The sequence below is a fragment of the Cyanistes caeruleus genome, chromosome 3, assembly GCF_971803275.1.
Source record: "Cyanistes caeruleus chromosome 3, bCyaCae1.hap1.1, whole genome shotgun sequence".
NCBI classification, from domain to species: Eukaryota; Metazoa; Chordata; class Aves; order Passeriformes; family Paridae; genus Cyanistes; species Cyanistes caeruleus.
The window spans coordinates 77693749-77710235 of NC_141703.1; the positions used below are offsets into that span (position 1 = coordinate 77693749).

General features: G+C 42.5%; 1 protein-coding gene across 14 annotated transcripts in view; it reads left to right on the plus strand.

The window, feature by feature from the left end:
• Window positions 1-16487, plus strand: part of MTMR2 (myotubularin related protein 2) — a 65886-nt gene that overhangs the window by 40285 nt on the left and 9114 nt on the right. For all 14 annotated transcript variants that reach the window (XM_086882026.1, XM_086882031.1, XM_086882027.1 and 11 more), the window contains 7 exons: window positions 582-657; window positions 3895-3989; window positions 4167-4277; window positions 6275-6376; window positions 7070-7153; window positions 13975-14124; window positions 14908-15096. In XM_086882026.1, the coding sequence (XP_086738152.1) occupies window positions 582-657; window positions 3895-3989; window positions 4167-4277; window positions 6275-6376; window positions 7070-7153; window positions 13975-14124; window positions 14908-15096 (807 nt within the window). The remainder of the gene's footprint in view (window positions 1-581; window positions 658-3894; window positions 3990-4166; window positions 4278-6274; window positions 6377-7069; window positions 7154-13974; window positions 14125-14907; window positions 15097-16487) is intronic.

Consider the following 16487-nt stretch of genomic DNA (forward strand, 5'->3'; position numbering starts at 1 on the left):
AAAACCCTTGTGTAAATGCAATCACAGGTCTGAGAAGTCATGGCCTGTGATATAACATGAACCCAAAGAAAAGTGAAGAATGGGTCATTTGGCAGCCAAAAAAATAAAATCAAAACTGTATCTCCTATATATACCTGTCAAAATGGTACCTTTGTAACTGAGTCAACTCTGGACTTTTGCAGCTGTGGGACCCTCACTGGGCACAGTGGAGTGACCAGGGTGTCCTCTTCAACTTTCCTCACTGTTAAGTAGAAATTGCTCTGCTGAATAGTTGGTGTCATTGTGGTAATCGCTGAGCACTTCTACTAGGAAAGGAACTGATTCCTTTGGCTCTGTCCATACTTGTGAGAGAATTTGTCTTGTGAAGGTGGCCTGGGCAAGAGAAGGTTGGAGCGTGAAAGGATACCTGGAAAGTGTGCTGCCGAAGCACAGAGCCTGGTGTTGACCTCTGAAGAGACCCTAGGCAGTACTTGAAGATCTTTGAATATTTGTTGTTCTTGGCACTGATGACCTCTAAGTGTAAACTTCTTGCTTTATGAGAACATAATGAATTTCTGTTTGTACTTGTATCTTTTGCTTAGGTCCTGAGGGAGGCTAATAAATTGGCTGAAATGGAAGAGCCACCTTTGCTGCCTGGGGAAACCATTAAAGACATGGGTATGTGAAGAGTAAATTCCTTGTTGTTTGCTGACAAACAGTAGAGTATCCTTAGAGCAAAATATCTTGGCGGTCACTGATCAACAACAGCAAATTGCGGATGTTTTGGGAACCATGATCAGGTTGTTTCATTAGTTGAGGTACTGCACCTCACATGGGCCAAGGTAACTGTGTCTTCTTTCAGCACACAGCAAGTACAAAACAATTTAAGGCTCTTACTATGAATGATGGGGTGAATTGTACCACTCTTCATTTGCTGCCTCATGAGAGGAGGTGGATCAACTGTTTCAGTTTGCCCTTGCCACAGGGTAACTTCCTAGGCTGACACAGCACAATTATGTGTCAAATCTCTGTCATGGGCTCTAAGAAAGGATACAGTGCTTTTGCAGGGAATTTACTGTGATGTGGGATGGTTTTTTTTTTCTTTTTTCATCCAGACCATCTGACATGCATCGGATTTGCTGATGCTCTCTATTCTGAAGGCTTGAGTAAGCCTCTTGATTAATTTTCTGTGAAAGATTTTGCATTGGCTTTTTTAACATGTTGCCTGCCTCTTAAGATGACAAGGAAGAGTGCAACTTCAGTCCTAAACATAAAAAATCAAAAAATGAAAATTGAAAACACTTCAAAAAAATGCACTCATCAACAACAATATAAAAACAAGGAAGAAAACCTTCAAACAGCCCACCTCAATGATTAATCTTTTTCTCAACCTCTTTCCGAAGGACTTTGAACTCGTACTCCAGCCATACACTGCAGATTGATATCTAACTCACTCCACAGATATGATTAGCTCTGACAGTGAGGCAGTATTTTGAAGGTTTCCCAGGGAATGGTTTAAGAGATCAGAGTTACCAGTGTTTTATCTGTTGGCAAATGGTGTGATGAGCCATGTAAATCTATAAGACTGTGTGGTTTTTGGAGTAGCCCAGACAGCAGCTGCCTGTTCCACCAAGAAGCTAAAGGCAGCAAAAAGGAAATCTTTGTTATTCATCAGCAATAATTGTTTCCTGTTAAGAGTGCAAAGAAAGGCAAATGTAATCCTCCTTGTATTTTACAGGGAAGGGAAGAAAAAATATTTTCAGCCAACCCAATAATCTAGGGTAAGATTGGCCTGTAAAAGACAGGAATTCCACAAGCAGGGGAATTAGTAAATGTGGCTTCCAGTTTCTTTCTCCCATATGTATTCTCTTATACATACCAAAGGCTGAGCTCATTAGGCTTTCCCATGGTGATAGCACCACCACAACCTCTCTATTATACCTGGCATTCATTCTCACAAACAGTGAAGCACTTTAATGCCTTGGAGATGCCTGTTTATCAAGTAGAGACTGCTGAAATCATACAAGCTGTGGCAGGGTTAAGGTCAGACAAGCCATGTGTGTAGGTACGTTTGTACATGCGCAGTGTAATTAAGTAAAATTATTTCCTTAGGAAACCAGGCTAATAAAATGCAAATGTGAAAGGTGGTGTGGCTTACAAGCTGGCAAGGCCAGTGTTTGAGATCGTGCCTGGGGTTCCTTACCTGGAAAACATTTTTCTAGCACCTTTCCTCTTTACCCAGAAATCCTGTTCCTTTTCAGATGTAAATGCACGCTTTTCTTATTAGTGGATTTTGCTGGGGTTTTTTTAAGCATTTCAAAATTACATTTTGAGTAATGAGAACTCCGGTGGAAAAACTAGGCAGGCTGCCCTCACCCTTGTTATGCTTCCTGAGTCTGCTTTCAAACCTCTGTCAAACTAGTCTTTGAAAAGAGGTGATTAATAATTGGACACTAATGAAACACTTGGTTTAATTAGAAATGGCTATAAGCATTTTGTATTTAATTGTCCTTCAAACAAATACATGTAAATTTATGTAAGTAAATAAATAATGGAATTACTAGCATGATTTTATAGATATGTATGTTTTATTTCTTTTTAACCAGATATTGCGTGCTACATATTTTTCTGCAAATTAGTCACTTCTAATATTTTAAGGATCTTTCTCCACATCCAGATCTCAAGAGTCAATGAAGACAATGCAGAAGCAGAGCTGACTTGAGGATGATTTAGTTATATGAATTGCCAGTGCCCTGGAATAAGGCAGACTTCTTCTCTTTCCCCCTCTGGGCTAAATCTCATGGGGTAAAGGTGGAAGAAATTTAGATTCCCGTTCTGACCCCCAGTAGCCTCACACCTCATGTTCATGGTGGCTGTCTTCTGGGTGGGAGGCGAGCCGTCCTTCTGACACAGCCCTTGCAAAATGGGTCCCCTAGGGCTTGGAGGCTTGAGGTTATTAAGATTATCCAGGGAGTTTTTTCATGGATCTGGTAGCTCTGGCCAGTGTGTCTCCTCTGTGTTTTTGAGGGGTGTCATAACTTCTTGGTGATATTGTAAACCATTGCCTCGACACAGCCAGACACAACCGCTTCAGTGGCAGAAGACGTGATAGAGGTAGGGAGGCAGCAACTTAAATCTTGGCATTTTTAATTGATATAAAACAGAAGGGCAGTTAGGAGAGGTGTTTGCTGTGGAAAGCCAGCAGCACCTCTTGCCTTTTGCTGGAATAAGTGAGAAACATTTGAGGCCTTTTAAGAAGGGGACTGTTTTGAGTCACCGTCACTCAGGCTCAAAAATAATTGAATTGTGCAGAGTAACTTGATCGCTGACTTCAGACCTAAGATCACTGGCAGCTGGGTGTTACACAGATTCATGGCTCCTGCAAATCACTGTAGCTCTGCTGGCTTTTAGCATGAGGCCCTTCATCCCAAGGCTGACTCCATGTGTAAAGGTGGACAGAAAGACCCAAGCATCCTAAAAATCACATGTATGAGAGCTGCCTTCTCCTGCTCCTGGTGGCACAAAGCATCTTGGGCACAATCCTTAGCTTTTACACAGGTTGTTGTCAGCTTCAAATGTGTGCATCCAGGCAGGAGTGCTCTCCTCTTTTCATGCATGATGTTCTCAGCTACTGGCAGCAAGAGCAAACAGTTTGTACCAAACACTGGCCTGTTGACAGAGGTAGTAGTTTTGTGCAAATTTAGGATTCTGCGTGATGGTACTGTCTCTACCCAAACTCTTACCTTCACCACAGAACTGAAACTTGCAAATTAGCTCTAGGCTAGAACCACAGATTAAGCTTGTTTTGTTTTCATGATCTGCAAGGTAGACCCCACAATTATTGTTGCTGGCATAATTTTTCTCCCATAAATTAACTGTGAAATTAACAGCTACTTTTTTTTTTTTTTTCTTAAGCTAAGGATGTTACTTACATCTGCCCCTTCACTGGAGCAATCAGAGGAACCCTTACTGTTACCAATTATAGACTGTATTTTAAAAGCATGGAACGGGTAAGCTTATGAAATAATCTGCTTTTGCTACCTTTTCAATCTTTAGATTTAGGTGTTGTTTGAGAGTATTTTTGTGTGAAGTGTGGCAATATGTTTTTCAATATAGACATAAGGGAGCAGGAGCTGGGGATTTTTCCCCCTCCCTTTTTTAAACTCACAAATTTCAACTGTCTACAGGACCCTCCTTTTGTCCTAGATGCATCTTTAGGTGTAATCAACAGAGTGGAGAAAATTGGAGGTGCTTCCAGTCGCGGTGAAAATTCATACGGGCTGGAGATTGTATGCAAGGTAAAATTTTATCTGTGTTTTACAACAGGGGAAGGGGAGCATGTATTTTTAAAGGTTTTCTCTGTAGTACTGTAGGAAGTTCTGCAAAATGTTTCAGTCAGTATGACTTCACAGGTGTCAAAAACCATGATTTTAGAAGTAATTTTCAGTGTTCTCCAGCTCCACTCATTTGAGAAGAGGTCCAAACCTTTTTTCAGGCTTTGTGCCTGAATAGAAGTATAGGCCTGCATCCTCAGCTCTCATGGTTGCCCACCAGACTTATCCTAGGTAGACTCCAGTTACTGTGGAATTCAGTAGACCTTTCACTCATTTGCATTTCAACAGCAAGAAAGGGCCACGTTTCCCCCCCCTAAATCATTAGCTCATATCCACCTGCTGCTGTGCTTTGCCGTGAGGGGCTGGTGAGTAGCCTTCAGTCCTCGTCAGGGCTGTTCTTTCATTTCTTTCAAGGCAGTACATATTTCACATGTGCCTCTCAAGAGCCCTTGGAATCATTGGAAATACAGACTGCAGTAAAAATTAACAATTTGCTTCCTCATGTCTGCTTAACTATAGACCCACAAAGCAGATAAAGCTACCATCTCATCTCCTAAATCCGTATTTCCAGACAGCATGGCTCTTCTGCTTCCCTCAGTGACCACATTGGAAGAGCTGGATTCAGAATCTTGTAGGTCTTGGGCTGCTTAGAAGCTTGTCAGAGCCCCTCAATGCTAAAAGGATGCCACTTGCTGGATAAGAGCAGATGGAGGAATGAAAAGGAATACCAAACTGCTCTGGTCACTGCTGTGATTTAGAGGCACCAGGAAGCTAAGCAGACTGTCAAGCTGTGGGTGTGCTGAGTCAAGACCAGTTACTGCAATCTGTACCAAATCATCCAGCTGCTCCCATATCCATGGCAGTCATAATCCACCCTGGCTAACATAGGGTGGGGTGCTTGTGCTGGCAAGCTAATTTGTTCCCTGTTTTGATCTGGATTCCTAGCCCTCAGCCATTTTGTGTGTAAGCACACTTGGTCAGGTTTGGAGTGAACTGTATTATTTCCCTGTATGGCAAACTCAGGCACAAACAGTAGCAGGGGTGTTTTGGCCCTTTATAGCATATTTCTATATGTCAATTTGCTTCACCAGGATATGCACACAGCAGCAACAGAGTGCTACAGATACATCTTATACATCCTGAAAAGTTCTCTCTCTGAGACAAGTCATGTAATCCCTGTGAGGAAGCAAAGTCTTCAGCTGTTTGTCTCATTTTCTGACTTGCTCTACCATCTTCATGTCCTTGAACTTGATAGCTCGTTTCCTGTTGATGGGTGTTAGCCTCTTTACTGGAAGCATTATAGTTGCAGGCTTGGGTAGAAAAACTTAGAGATGCTTTATTTACTTTCCAAATTCAGTTTTGTAGATGACTATGGAAAGGAGGTCCTGAATGACCGCTTTCTGTCTACGCTGTGCTGCTGCACAAACTGGAGGAGTGCTTGGTTTCAGGACATCCTCTTGAGTGCTCTGAGAGATGGAAGCTTTAAAGGGAGATGGTATTGGATGCTTTGCACCCAACTGGCTGTTCTTGGGCCCCCTACTTGCAGTAGCTCTGTGGAGCCTTTGTTAGGCCATCCCCTCCAGTGGTTTTATGGCACTGCTTGACGTGAGAGTTCAGTGAGAGCCAGGGAGGTCTGTCTCACAAAGTCCTGCTGGTCAGTCAGCTTCTTCCTGAGCAGGGCACTCCTCAAGACTTCCAGCAGGTGAAGAACTTCATGTGAAGGCAAGATGCTGTGGTCAGGCACAGCTGTGCCCTCTCTTGGGTGCGCTGATGTTGGAGGCTGTAGAAAACCCCTGAACCAAGCCCAGTGTTGCAGTACAACATTGTTCAAAGTACAGTATTAAATCAGTGCTAGAAAGAGATTGTCATGTGACCCCATTTTGAATTCTCGCATTTGGATTTCTTGGATTTTGAAGTGGTTCAGAAATTTGTAACTTGATTTCTCTCTTTTTTTCCCCTAGGATATTCGAAACTTGCGGTTTGCTCATAAGCCTGAAGGGAGAACTAGACGATCCATATTTGAGAACCTAATGAAATATGCTTTTCCAGTTTCAAATAATCTGGTAAGTGTTTTCTCTTCAGCATTTGCCAACAGACACGGAGTAGCAGTAAACTGTTTTGTTCTGTCCCATCTACTTAATACAGTATTTACGTGGGGTGCATTTTCTTGAAGGATGTGAAGTGCTGGTTTTCAAATCTGTTTTAAACTTAATTCTGTAGGAGTTTAGATCATATAGGAAACAGGAAGAGTCTGTTACAGGGCCTTCCTTCATGCATGGGGAATGACTTACTGATAAAGCCTTGTAACAGAGGGAAAGTAGTCAAATCACAGTGACATCTGTCAGAGGTTTACAGCTAATGGTGACTGCACTGTCCCAAATCTGGAATGCAGCCCCCCGTTCTCTAATGTTATGACACTACAATTGTTGTTTCAAATGCTGGTTGAAAGGATCTGGTCGTTAATCTGTAAGAGTATTCTTGCCTAAGTAGTTTTTTCTTCTCTCTTTGATAAAAAACTCCTTTTGTCCATGAAGTGCTAGGTAATAGGCAAGCAAGATCAGGGACATATTGGAAAGTATATTGCTGTACTAATTACCTGCTACAGTGAGAGTGTTAATCTTTTCTATAAAGCCTTGAAATAAAAGTGATGCAGTGGGGAAAAAGAAGGGTCAGTCGTGAATTACTATTGGAGATATCAAACATCCTGCAAATGGGCTCTGAGTGGGCTCCTAATGGTAATTTTTTTTTTCTTTCAGCCACTTTTTGCCTTTGAGTACAAAGAGGTTTTCCCAGAAAATGGATGGAAAGTGTATGACCCAATTTGGGAGTACAGAAGACAGGTGGGTATTGTGCAAGATCCCTCCTCATCCTCTACTCTTCAGGAACAAGGGTCTGTGCAGTAATATAATTACAGGTTACATGGAACAGAGAATGATTCTGCTGACAAATGCCATGCAGGCTTAGTTAGGATGTTGATCTCCAGACTGCAGTGCTTGTTGACAGCAGTACAGCTTTAGAGATAGAGGCATCCACTGATGGACATTAGCTCAGGTTGCAGAGAGCTGACTTTAGGCTCTGGTAGAAAAAACTAATGCTCTGGCTTGGTGATCAGGTGCTGCTGGCAGTGAGGAATGGATGTTTCATGTACAGGCATCCCATTGTTGAATTTCACTCTTCAGTGCCTGCTTGTGTTAGTTTTAATTCTTTCCAAGTTCTCCTGTCTTAAACAGCAACTTGGGGGGAAAAAATTAAGTGTAGAATGCCTTCACTATCTTAGGTGTGGTTTCTCATCATAGGGATCAACCTAGAGAGAGAGAGTACTGTGATTTACCATAGTTTAGAACACACAGTTGTAGTGTGTCCAGAGTAGACTGATCAAAGGTATTAATGGTTATGAAGTGACAGGCTGTCGATTAGGAATACTGTGGTAAAAAGGACACTTGAGTAGTCCTCTCTGGAGTGAAAGATGGGAGAATTTTTGATTTTTATAATGAAATCACACTATTATTTTATAATAAAATTCTCATGTAGAAGAAGGAGCGAATTATTTGGAGGTAGGTTTGCCCTGGACGTAAGCTTCTGTCTCTTCCAGATCCATCAGAGTAAAACCAATTTTCCATTGTAAAATTAAGAAATTTTAAGCCATGCAATTTGAAGATTTATTTGGGTCTTTCTCATCAAATTAAACAAAACCAAACCTCTGTCCCAGCCTAGTTGTTCGTCGATTCCTGGAACCCAAAACCTAAGGATTCATTTTTCTAGCTCTAGTCTTCTTGCCTTCTAAATTGGTAATCTAGGCCTGTCATTAACAGATGGGAAGAGAGCGCTTCACTGTTGGGGGTGATTTGTTCTCTCCTAAAATAGCTGCCTAAGATAGATCACTGGCTTCTAGGCTGCTAATGGGAAGTGAGATGTATCTTACTGTATCTTACTGTATGCTGATTTCATTGCAAAGAAGTGTATGTTTTGCAATGAGGTGCCACAATCTAAACTCCTGGCTGATACAGACTCTAATTGTTTGTAATCAGTTTGTGTCTAAGGTCAACTTGACCATAAGATCAGATAATGCAGCAATTACTGCTTTGTTTTTTTACCTCCTTCTTGGTGGTTCTTTTATTGGGGAATCTGCTTGTATTGGATTTGCAGCCCAAGCTATTTGAGCAAGATGCTTCTTTTTAGGGCTGAGAATTTTGGAGTAACAGCTAAAGAATACCTGTGCTATCAAAATAATCTCTACTGGAAAACACAGCATTCACTCAGCCAAGCTTGTCAAAACAGGTGAAGTACAAAAGACATTTTTACAGCACCTGGAAAGAAGAAAGGGTGACCTTAGATAATTTCAATGTAGATTATTCTACTTTCTAAATCCTGGCATGTTGTTTTTTATGGTAGAAGCTTTTCTGTTCATATTAGTTTTTTACTGTGATTTGGTGCACCTTAAATTAGTCAGGAATTTGGTTACATGGTGAAAGGATACATGTGTTTGCATGCCTGTGATCTGCAGCTCTTCGTGGCCTTTCTGTAAAGCAAAGGGGTGTAAAACATGACACAGCTGAGGGATTGCTGCAGTGTGTACTTGTGCTGTAGCCTGCTTTTGTGTTGTTTGTGAGTGAGGAGGACAAACTTGTCTGATGGCCTCTGTGTCAAGAAGCCAAACTAATGTTCATGTGCTGAAGCCCATGGTCATTTCCTTACGTTGGTAGCTGCAAAAGCGAAGCCAAACCAGGATTTTTTGCAGCCACAGTCTTTCTGTGAGTTTTACCTGTGATAGGCCACGGTCACTACCATTCCAGATCACACAATCCATCTGTTCCAGTTCCTTATCTCCAACACTGACCAACACCAGCTGCTGAAGAAGAGGAAAACCATACTGCAGTAGATGTTTATGTTGTGATCTGGCCAGGAGGAGAATTTCATCCCTTTTGGTAGATTGATTTAGGTCCTGCAGGCTGATGCTTTATGTTCCCTCCAAAACTTTTAGGTATTTCAGTCTGTTTATTTAATTCCAGCATTTGTAACTATGGATGTTCAATTTATCTGTGTGAATGTCATAGCCTTTTTTCTTAATCCAACCAGGTTCTGCTAAAGCAATAACAAATACTACAGTAAATCAGGATTATGTCTTGAAATGGCAGCAGGGATTCGTTAACAGTGAAACAAAACTGGCATCATCAAATCAGATAATGGAATTACCTGTCTCTGACTCTATGAATTGTGATCAGAAATAGAAAAGCAGGACATATGCACTGTCAGCAGGACCTTCTGGAATTGGTTTAAAAACTGTTAGAGAAGAGCTGGCCTAGGGTATCAGCAGCCCAGCAAGATGGCCAGGCATTAACTTGGGATATCTTAGGCCGGGTCAGTCTTTTCCCTGTGGGAGCAGGGGCACATGGAGAGGGGAGTAGAGCAAAAGTAAACTCCAGCTACCAGACATCCAGAAAAGACTTTTAAACCAAGATCCGTGGTAAGATCTATGCCCACACTGGTAGACATGGCAAGCGTGAGTGTGGTACTAATTATTATTATATTTTTTATAACGATAAATAGGAATATGTTGAGATGATAGCAGTTGTAGCAATTAGGAAAGATGCTCAGTAAACTCCTAACTTCCCTGTTAGCATTCTTGGGAAGGATGGAAATATGTAACTTATTAAAAATCTGTGATTGTGTAAAACTATGGGGAGTAATAAACAACCTGTAGAGAACAAAAGGAACTCAGAGAGGTTTGAGATTTAGTTGGTAAATGGAATCACATGTGGCAAATGAAATTTAAAACTGAAATTGCTCCCTGATTTTTATTACACATGGGCTGGCAGAATATAAAACAGAATTGTAAAGTGAATAAGACTCACTTGAAACCAAAAGTCCTTAAGATGCCTTTGGAGTAACTTAAAGCTTTATTTTCCTTAATAAGATAGGGAGCATTTGGAAAATATTACAAGAGGTTGTGAAGTTGTGTGATGTTTCCCTACAAAAGTAATTCTTGTCTAATATCCTTTGCTCTGGTCATATCTACCGGGGAGCCACAGTGTAGGGCTGTGGTTGCTGCTTTCAGAGAAAACATGTAGAAACTAATAACTTAGAAGAACTGACCTGTTTTGAGGATAAAAGAAGTGCCCAGCATTAGTATCCAAGCAGAGTGGGAAAGGTAGAGTTGATAACATCATCCTCCAGAGAATTGTTGGGTGTATCTTAGGGGAGCAAAGTGAGGATTGAACTGTTAAATGTTGCATGGTTTAACTGAGGACCTGCTTATGCTGGGTGTGTCTCCACTGCCGAACAGATCACAGCTCTGGTGCTGAGCGGGCACAGCCTGGGCTCAGTAAATGGCAGAGGGACCAGCTTGGCTCTCCAGCTCTGTTCTGGGTTGCCTGCTACAGATCAAGGTGCACTTACATATCTAATCTCAGAGTGCATCTGCTTGATCCCATAGAGAGGTGTGACTGCATGTAGGGAAATTTTCTTTTTTCCTATCAGTGAAGGATCCCCATGTGCTTAATCTTAACCATGTGCTTTGCAAGGTGGTGGTGTCGGTGCTGTGCTGGTGTGGCATCAACAGTTTTTCCCTGCAAACAAAGAAACTCTGTCTTCTAAAATGTTAAGCATAAATCAAGTGATAAACTCTGTCTTCTAAAATGTTAAGCATAAATCAAGTGATAACCAAACCCAAGTCATTACAGTAAGGCATGAATGTCTTTCTAGAGGGAAACCAAGTCCAGTTTGTGTGTGGAGAGGACACAAAGGCTGTGTCTCTGTGGTTAGATGATACAGTTGTAAGGAGTGTTCCCAAGCACAGGGGCAAGTTTCAGGTATACCTAAATACTGTTACCATTCACCTTATGAGTGAGTGTGTTTGAGCATCTTTAGCCACTCACAGAGGTACTGTGATGCAAGTCAAGGATCACCAGTGGCAGTTTGGAAAAAATATCCTGTTTGGAGGATAAATGAGTTTATTAGTACGGATGTGAAATGCATTGGTTCAGTGGGGCTTAGTGAGAACAGTCATGGGTATATTTAATTTATGACTATACCTGTGGCTTTGCTGCTTTCCTCAATTTGCCCTCAGGCAGCCACCAGAGATATGAATTCCCCTAGAATCAGGGGCTGCTAGCAGCATTAATTTATCTGAAGAAGACATACCTGTGCAGAAGTCTCTGGTCACTGATATGGCCATGCCATGTGCCCTGGCAGCTTCAGGATGATCACAACCCTGCTTTTAGAGAGGCATGCCTGAGCTCTTCCTGCAGGTGCACAGGCAGGCAGCACAGAGAGCCACTCCTTAGCCTGCAGAGGCTTATTGAGTTACATCTGTAACAGTTTGGTTTCATTGTAGGCTTTGGGTGCTTACAATTTACCAAGCAGTGAAATGCAGCTTAGATGAGGAAATACCAGTGTGCTTTATATCACGTTTAGCTTTTTCTATTGATTCCAGCTGGAGAAAGGGCAAATGTGAAGGAGCACGAATAAATGCAGAAGCTACACTGCATTATGGCAAACATCCAGGGAAGATGCAAATTCAGCTTCTCTTCTAGCCCACTTGGCTTATTTCTGTTTGTTTCCAGTCCTTAGAGAAAGTCACGATCCAAATCCAAAGCGTTCTGGGTGGTGCTGTGATTCAAGGCTTCTGGGCCAGGGAAAAGCAGACATTCCCCATGAGTCAAAAGAAATTTGAATGCTGACACACAGCATCTTTTCTTTCTTTGGGAGCTTGTCATGGATTTTTCTGGTCTGGACTATTATAGAGGAAAGATTTCTTTCAAATTTGTTAGTGTGGCAGCTGAAAGCCTTAGAGCTTTGGAGAGCTTTAGAGAACTTAGAGCTCAGTTCTGGCCCAGGCAGTGTGTTCTGAAGCCACACTGCCCAGCACTGTGAAGAGGGTGCTTGGCCACTCCTTGGCCTTCTCCATGAGCATTGGTAGAGTTGCTGGGTAAAATGAAAAGGAGCTTTTCTTCCATGTAGCTGCCTGCTGGCTCCCATTTCTCTTGCCAAGACTGTGCTGACAGCTTAATTTTCATTCAGATTTTGGGGAGGTGAAATTTTCAGGAATTGCTTATGGATCCATTGCATGTGCTTATTAGGACATGACTGAGAACTAATTTGCCATTAGTCCACTTCCAGGCACTAAACACATTGGTCACTGGCAAGAGTCTAGCTATTCCCTGGCTGGCAGCAGAGTTGGTGGGCCCAGCAGATTCCATCCTTGCTGTGTACAGCAGGTAGACCTCTGAGCATGTTTTACCAATCAGTGAGCTTGAACTGTGAGTACACACTGCTTGATGTCTGGTTCTGCCAATTCTTTGGCTTCAGACAGTGCCAAAAATAGCTTTCCTTCAGGCTTTTGGGGTGATTCTTGTAGTAACATTTCCTTCCCAGGGAGGGCCAAAGGACAGCAGTGGTTCACAAAGCAGGGTGTGTGACTGATATTAGACAGAAGGTCTGGCCTCCCCTCAGATTTCTAACCATGACCTCTTTTGACAGTGTGACTCACCACTGGGATGGGGAAGCGGCTGCAGTGTGTGTGGGTCAGCTGTAATTATCACAGCTCGTCTGACTCGTGTTGGATGTGTCGTGTATTTCCTGTGGGAGCCATGACAGTGGCAATCAGTGTCCCACCACCCTCCTTGAAAATGCAGCAGTGTTTATTAGAACAGAGAAGTGTATTGTGTAAAGAGTTGATGTTCCCCTAAAACACACTCAGTGTTTCACAGCCTGGCCATGTTGGCTGCAGCAGATGTGTCTTCCCCACAGAGATGCTTTGTGTCAGTGCTCACCCCTCCTGCAGCAGGGGTCTGTTTAAATTTCTCCTTGCAGGCAGCTGCATCAGCCACTCCCTGTTGGTCTGTTCTCTCCCAGCATGAGCCAAGCCACGTCTGCAGGTTGTCAGGGTCATCCCCATTGTGCTTCAGGTGTTTCTTGGAGATGGTTGTCTAGGAAGCTGTTGAGTGGCTTCCCCATCACAGCATGCTGAGCTCTATGGTCATGTGTATGATGTGTGGAGATTCCCTGCTCTCCCAGCCTAAGTCCTTAGTACAACCAGAGAGCTTAGTGTGATGGAAACAAGGGAGTTACTCATCACACACAGTCATGGAAGCAGAGACATACAATTGTTAAAATTTTGGTGTCTTTAGAGGTTTGTACAGTTGTGCCACAAGCACTGAACTAAGCCCAAATTAGGCTGATTATTTGGGATGTTTTACTGCCTGTTTTCCCTTCTCCCCCTCCCCTCTATTCTATCTGATAACTCCACTTTGTATCCCTAGTTTTCACCCAACACATTTGAGCTAAGTGCCATGAGGGGAGTGAGTTGGTCACCCATTCTATCCTGCTCCTGGCTCTCTGTAAGCCCATGGTGAGATCAGGAGGTATCTTAAAGACGGGCTCAGGGGGACCACCTGTGTTGCTACATCTGTAGCCTCCACAGTTACTTTGCTGTAGGTGACCCTGCCTGAAGCCCCGTTTCCCTGCTCTTCAGTGACTTGAGCAAAACATTCACCTCTCTGGGGAGACACATGAAATGCAAGTTACCAAGATAATGCCTTCCCAGGTGCCAGCCTTAAATGTCTTTCATTACCAAAAGTTGCCTTGAATTTCAGGTCTGGGGATTTGTCTTGTGCTGGGGTCTAAGAGCAACTCCTTTGCTAACCTGCAGTTTCCTCTTTAGGGAATTCCCAATGAAAGCTGGAGGCTGACCAAGATTAACGAGCGCTATGAGCTGTGTGATACATACCCTGCCATTCTAGCTGTGCCTGTAAACATTCCTGACGAGGAATTAAAGAGAGTGGCATCCTTCAGATCCAGAGGACGCATACCAGTGAGTGGGACAGAAGAAGCCACTTTGATGTGGTTTTGTTGCACATACCTTTGGGCAATAAGTAATACCAAGATCGGGCTGAGTGGATTCCAGGGAGCAAATATATGGTCAGCAGATAATAAAAGTGACAACAACATGTTTGAGGACATAGAAAACAGTATCTGCTGAAACAACTGTTGTGAAAGAGATGTAGACTAAACCAGAACTAGAAGATAAGATAATTTAGTACAATTCAGACCAAATCTCAATTCAGTTCCTGGGAAACACAAGGCAGCTGTTTGGCTGTTTACAATTGTCTGGCCTACTTTGACTTTCAGGACAGAGAAATATGTAGTGATAGTCTTGATGACAGCACTTATTTAATGAAATTAAGACAAAGCACATTGTTATGATGACTATTTAAGGGGTAAATGGAAAGGTTCTGGTTTATTCCTCAGGTCTATAGAAAATTCAATCTGTTCCTAAAATGCTTTTACATGGTGTAAGATAAATAAGGCATGGCCCACATACTGACTCACACAACAGCCAGAAAAACAATCTGCATCATATTTAAAAGTCGGACTTAAGCAATTTGATCACCTTTTGTTTGCTCAAACTTTGGGAATGCCACCAGAATGAATAAGGACAAAAGAGTTCTTTCTTTCATTCAGTTGTGATTTGATAGTATCCAGCCTTCTGGAACCCACTGATACAGGATTCCAGAGCAAGCCATTACAGGTAGTTCACTTCACTGGTTTAATGAATCCCATTTTTCCTTTTTTTATTTCCCATTTGTTTCCAAAGGTCTTGTCCTGGATTCACCCGGAAAGTCAAGCAACAATCACTCGCTGTAGCCAGCCCATGGTGGGAGTGAGTGGCAAGCGGAGCAAGGAAGATGAAAAGTACCTTCAAGCCATCATGGATTCTAATGCCCAGTCCCATAAAATCTTCATATTTGATGCAAGGCCTAGTGTGAATGCTGTAGCAAATAAGGTTGGGTACTTTTTTCTCTGTCTAAAACTGGGAAAGTAATAATTTAGAGCACATTTCCCACCACCATTTCATATTATTCTTAAGGATCACAAAAGGGTTTTCCACTGCAGAAGAAGTCTGCATGCAATGAAATTATTCTCTAGATGGACTTAAACCTGTGCTGGTAGCTGTAAGATGTCAGTGTGACTGCTAAAGTTCCATTACAGTAATTTACAATGGGAAATGAGATTGGAAGTGGGACAAAAAAATTAAAGTAGTACTGAGGTCAGACTCTAGCACCCTGGACCTTGTGTATTACCATTTTTCAATCCACATGATTGAAAGACTGCTTCCTCTAAGAGGGCTCAGAGCCCTGTCAAACCTGACCTTAAATGTTTCCAAGAATGTGGCATCTAGCACTGCTCTGGAAAACCTCCTCCAGTGTTTTACTACCCTCATTGTGAAAAAGCTCTTTTTCTAGTCTGAACCTACTCTCTATTACTTCCAAACCATTATCCCTTGTCCTATCACAACAGGCCCAACTAAAATATCTGTCCCCAACTTTCTTATAAGCCTCCTTTAAGTACTGGAAGGTTGCTATAAGGTCTCTCCAGGTCCTTCCCTTCTCAGCCTTTCCTTACAGGAGAGGTGCTCCAGACGTGGCATCCCATCCTTCAGCAGTGTCATCTGCACACCTGATGAGGGTTCACTTGATCCCTCTGTTTGTGTCACCAGTGAAGACATTAAATAGCACTAGTCCCAATATGGACTCCTCAGGGACACCACTTGTCACTGCCTGCACACTGAGCAATTGGCTACTATCCTCTGGCTGTGACTATCCAACTTCTATCCATCCAACTGTCTGCCCATCATCTCCAGTCTAGAGAGAAGGATGTTGTGGGGAGCTGTGTCAAAGGCTTTGCAGGAGTCTAGGTAGATGACACCCATAGCCCTTCCCTTGTCTGCTACTGTAGTCTCTCCATCCTAGAAGGCCACTGGGCTGCTCAGGTAGGATTTGCCCTTGGTGAAGCCCTGCTGGCTATCCTGAATCACCTCCCTGTCCTCCATGTGCCCTAGCACATCTTCTAGAATGATCTGTTCCATGATCCTGCCATGCACAGATGTGAGGCTGACAGGTCAGTAGTTCCCAGGGTCCATCATTCTACCCTTCTAAAAATTGTGTTCCATGCCATCACTTCAAGCTTTTTTTAATGGTGGAGCTGCTTTGTTGCAGTAAAGATTTTTTTATTTTTTTTTTTTTTTTAAATCTGCCTTTCCCACTGCTTAGGAAAGGCAATTAGTGTGTGGGTTATCCTCCTCTGTAATAGTATGGTAAATTTTTAAATGATAGATTAGCGAATGTAATGAGTTAACAGCTTGAATGGGGATAAATGATAATTATAGAGGGAAAA